This window comes from Pecten maximus, unplaced genomic scaffold (genome assembly GCF_902652985.1).
Source record: "Pecten maximus unplaced genomic scaffold, xPecMax1.1, whole genome shotgun sequence".
Lineage (NCBI taxonomy): Eukaryota > Metazoa > Mollusca > Bivalvia > Pectinida > Pectinidae > Pecten > Pecten maximus.
This window is the reverse complement of record NW_022980083.1, coordinates 10,657-14,554: the sequence shown is the minus strand read 5'-3', so window position 1 is coordinate 14,554 and position 3,898 is coordinate 10,657. Positions and strand designations below refer to the sequence as shown.

At 38.1% G+C, this 3,898-nt stretch overlaps 1 protein-coding gene across 1 annotated transcript; it reads left to right on the top strand.

The window, feature by feature from the left end:
- Window positions 1-232: 232 nt before the first annotated feature.
- On the top strand, window positions 233-1,039 carry LOC117319400 (extensin-like). Its single transcript, XM_033874212.1, has one exon. It carries the CDS (start codon window positions 233-235, stop codon window positions 1,037-1,039), a length of 807 nt encoding a protein of 268 aa, XP_033730103.1.
- The last annotated feature ends 2,859 nt before the right edge of the window (window positions 1,040-3,898 follow it).

Here is a 3,898-nt window from a genome sequence, read left to right as displayed (position 1 = left end):
GAAGCGGGTCCGTATCACCTTGTAACCATACATTACTATCCTGTAACTCTGTTCATATTTATCTCGTTTCATTTAAGAATCAAAAAACTTTCATATGTTGAATATTACAATAATGTGGAAATGTTGCCATGTTGATATATTCATATTTGGTTATAATTTGATAAACCAGATCGACGTTATATTGGATTGTTAATACTATTCATAATTAATGTATTACTTTAACAGTGACATGATGTTTGTGGCGTTGGTGTTGGTGGGATGTCTGGCCGGAAGCATGGCCACGTGGAGCTCACCAGTGTACTCCACTTCGTATGATGCCCCTGACGATGACTCTCAACTATTCGTACCTGGACAACTTAATGGATTAGCGACATCGCCATACCAATCGTTTGATTCCAGTTGGACATCGTTCTCAGCCGATCCGTATACATCTACACAGGTTTCATACCAGGATCCGTCTGTGTCTTCCATATCCTGGGCCTCACAAGATTCGGGCTCACCCTGGCTCCTCTCGTCACCTCAATCCTATCTAAATGCACCTTTCAAGCGTTCGAGTCAACCACCCACACTCCGGAAGTCGTCACCTTCAGCATCCTGGAAGCCGCCGCCACCACCCAAAATATGGAAGCCGTCACCTCCCAAATATTTGAAGCCGCCACAACCCAAAATATGGAAGCCGTCAATACCCAAAAAATGGAAGCCGCCACCACCGACACCCTGGAAGCCACCACCGACACCCTGGAAGCCGATGAAACCATTACAAACCCTGGAAACCGATAGCACACAAACCCTGGCAACCGATAACATACAAACCCTGGCAACCGATAACATACAAACCCTGGCAACCGATAACATACAGACCTACGATAAGGTACTCAAACCCATGGTCAACCTGGAATCAGCCACAATATCGTCAGGGGGCAGTTCTGTCAGTAGTAATGCGTTCAGTGTTTCATTAGGAGACACGAGCAGTAACAGTGGGATCTTTACCAGTTTGAACCAAGCGGATACAGCGCATTGCCCAAACAAAATTCGGTAAGATCTTATATAACTTCAGTATCGAAATCTAAAGCTATTGCATTATGTAATTTATATAAAGTACACACATCCTATCCGGTGTCTAGTGAATGCACTGCACGACTTTCGTTGATAAACCAACGAAATTTTTTTTTAAATGCGCAGTTTTTTATATAATATTTAATAACATTTTTACCAGTGAAATAGCGATATTTTCACAAATGAAAAGTGAAAAATATCATTTTTTTCTGATTTGACCAATCAAAACACAGCTTACAAACGACAATGAGGAAAATTAAGATATGCATATAGCTCTCGTTACGTTATATGACGTCATAATGCAAGATAGGATACATATTATACCGTCACGATTTGACGTACATTTGTGAGCAGTGCCAGGGGACCCAATGAATTCCGGGAGAGATTGAACCCCTGGGTATATTTTTTGTTTAAAAGTAATAACTAATACCAAACAGTATCTTCAGAAATACCAAAACAAACATTTCCCAGGGGTAAAAATATTTTTAGTTTTATTGAAACCGTGAACCCTCTATTTCTAGTTAAATATTGAATCCGGCGACCACAACCTGCAGCCTTGGTACGTCGAGGAAAAAATAACTATCCAGAAAATTGTAAAGGGGTTATCCAAAACAGGGGTTTTATTGTTTTTGCTATTATTTCACGAGTTCGTTTTTTTTTAAGGTACAAAAGACACGATTTTTAGCTTTGTTTTGTTACTAAAAAAATAGCAAACTAGGGTAAAAAAATCTATCTATATCCAAAAACCCAGGTTTTGGGGGGACTGTTTTACCACATTTTGGGGCGGCACATGGGGGACCACGGCGTCGCTTCCTTTTGTATTTAAAAAAAAAATGTTGCCCTACTTTTATATATCAAAAAGGTGTAACCCTGTGAACGGAAGAGGCTATTGATTCTCGAATATAGTTTTTGTTTAAAAAATTTTCGATAAATCAATTCCCCCCTTGCTACCGCTCGAAATATAAACCTACTTCCGTTTTTCAGTCGACCATCGATAAAATTTTCTCATTTTTAAATCACAATTACTCACAAAAAAAGAGCCTTGGTACAAACTTAAAATTTTTTGCCCCAAATCTTTAAAAACTTAAATCTAATGTTTAATGGGGGGAAAAACGAAACAGTCTCCGCAGGGTTCATATCTAGTTTTATCTAAAATCGTGGACCAGCGGTAGACGTCGTTGCGATTCCTGTGAATAGGCAATAATCAAGTGTAAAAGCCCCCTAGAAAATTTTAAAATTTTAAAACCAATCAGAAGACCAATTTCATATATCGATATATATGGAAAGGATCCGAAGTGGAATAATAAAGTATAGGGTAAAAAGCCCAAACCCCGTAAAGGGTACTTCCCCCAAAGGGGCCGTAAGTTTAAAGCTAGTTTTTTTTTTTTATGGGATTACCTACAAATGTAATTTAAAAATACACGAGAATCACCGCCTTGTCTTAAAATATAGCTTATTTTGGTGGGGGGGTAAAGACAGTTTTCCTTTCTCTCCCCAGCCAAAAAACAGCTGATTTTTAAAGAGGTGTATTTTATTTTTCCGCAATATGATATCATAAAAGCATTTAAGGAAAAAGGAATAAATTATGGTTCCAAATATATTTCCCGTGTTTTTTGGGGAGGCTTCGAAAAAAAACCTTTTTTTTACCCGCCCCTCAGAAAAAAAAGGGGGGTTTTCGGGTGCGGGGCCGTTGGGGGGAAAGGGCTTTTGTGTTTGGCGGGGGGGGTGGGTGGCTCGCCCTTTCACAGTTTCGGTTTAAGGGGGGGGACTATGTTCAATTTTAAGTGGCTTCCCCTTTGGTTGGGGGGCTAACGGGAAAAACCCGAGCCCAAAAAAAAGAAAATTTTTTATGCAATATCCGGGGCCATTTTTCGGGGTTTAACTGGGCGGAGGCCCCCTTTTTGTCGGCCTTGCTTTTGCCTCTTTTGTGGTTCTTCTGCACCAGCCAAAACCCCCCCGGAAATTTTTCCTCTTTCTTTGGGGGCCGTTTCGGAAAAAAACTTTCATGGGCAAAAAAGTTTAAAGAATTAAAGGGAAAAAGGTTTTTAATCCCCTTAAAGCAAAGTCTAATTGGATGAGGGGCAAATTTTTCCACATTTTTCATTGCTTTTGGCGTTTAAATTACACGACAAAACCAAACTCTAAAAATATTTTTCCAGGGGGAAACAAGGGGGGAAATTGGTTTTCCATCCTTTCGTTTTTAGAAAAACTTTTTAAATTTTTTTTTAAAATACGTATTCTTTAAATTGGGGGGAATTTTTCAAAAAATTTTTTTTACCATAATTTTTGTTTTTACATGTTTTTCTGCCCCTTTTTAAAAAAGATTTTGATTAAAAAAAAAAAAGGGAAAAAAAACATTTATTTGTTCCCCTTCCAGAATTTGTTTTCCCCCAAAAGTTCCCCCAAAACCCCCAAAAACAAATTTTAAGAAAGGGGGGAAAAAAAAAAAAAAAAAAATCAAAAAGAAGCAAAAATTTTTTAAAAAAACATCACAAAAAAATTTTCGTAATTTGGGACTTCGTAAAATTTAAGCAGCACCAAATTTGCCGTATTAAAAACAGATTATGAAAACCCGTGGGCCGGGGCCCGTTCGACCTTTCTTTATCAATTTTGGTAAATATTTGTCCAATTTTTAAAACCTTTTTTTAAAACTCTTTTTTCAAAATTTGCGCCCTTCATTTGTGTTAAAAAAACCTCTTTTTTTTCCCAAAAAACGGGGGTAAATTTCCGTTTCCTCGTCCCCTTGAAGCCGGGCCCCATTTTAAAAAAAAAACCCCACCAAAATTTAATTAGGTTTTCTCGGCTTACACGAAGGGTTAAAAAAATTTTTAAAAACCGGACC

What these genes read in the sequence shown, in the direction of transcription:
- LOC117319400 (XM_033874212.1), top strand. Translation starts at nt 233, where the DNA reads ATGTTTGTGGCGTTGGTGTTGGTGGGATGTCTGGCCGGAAGCATGGCC.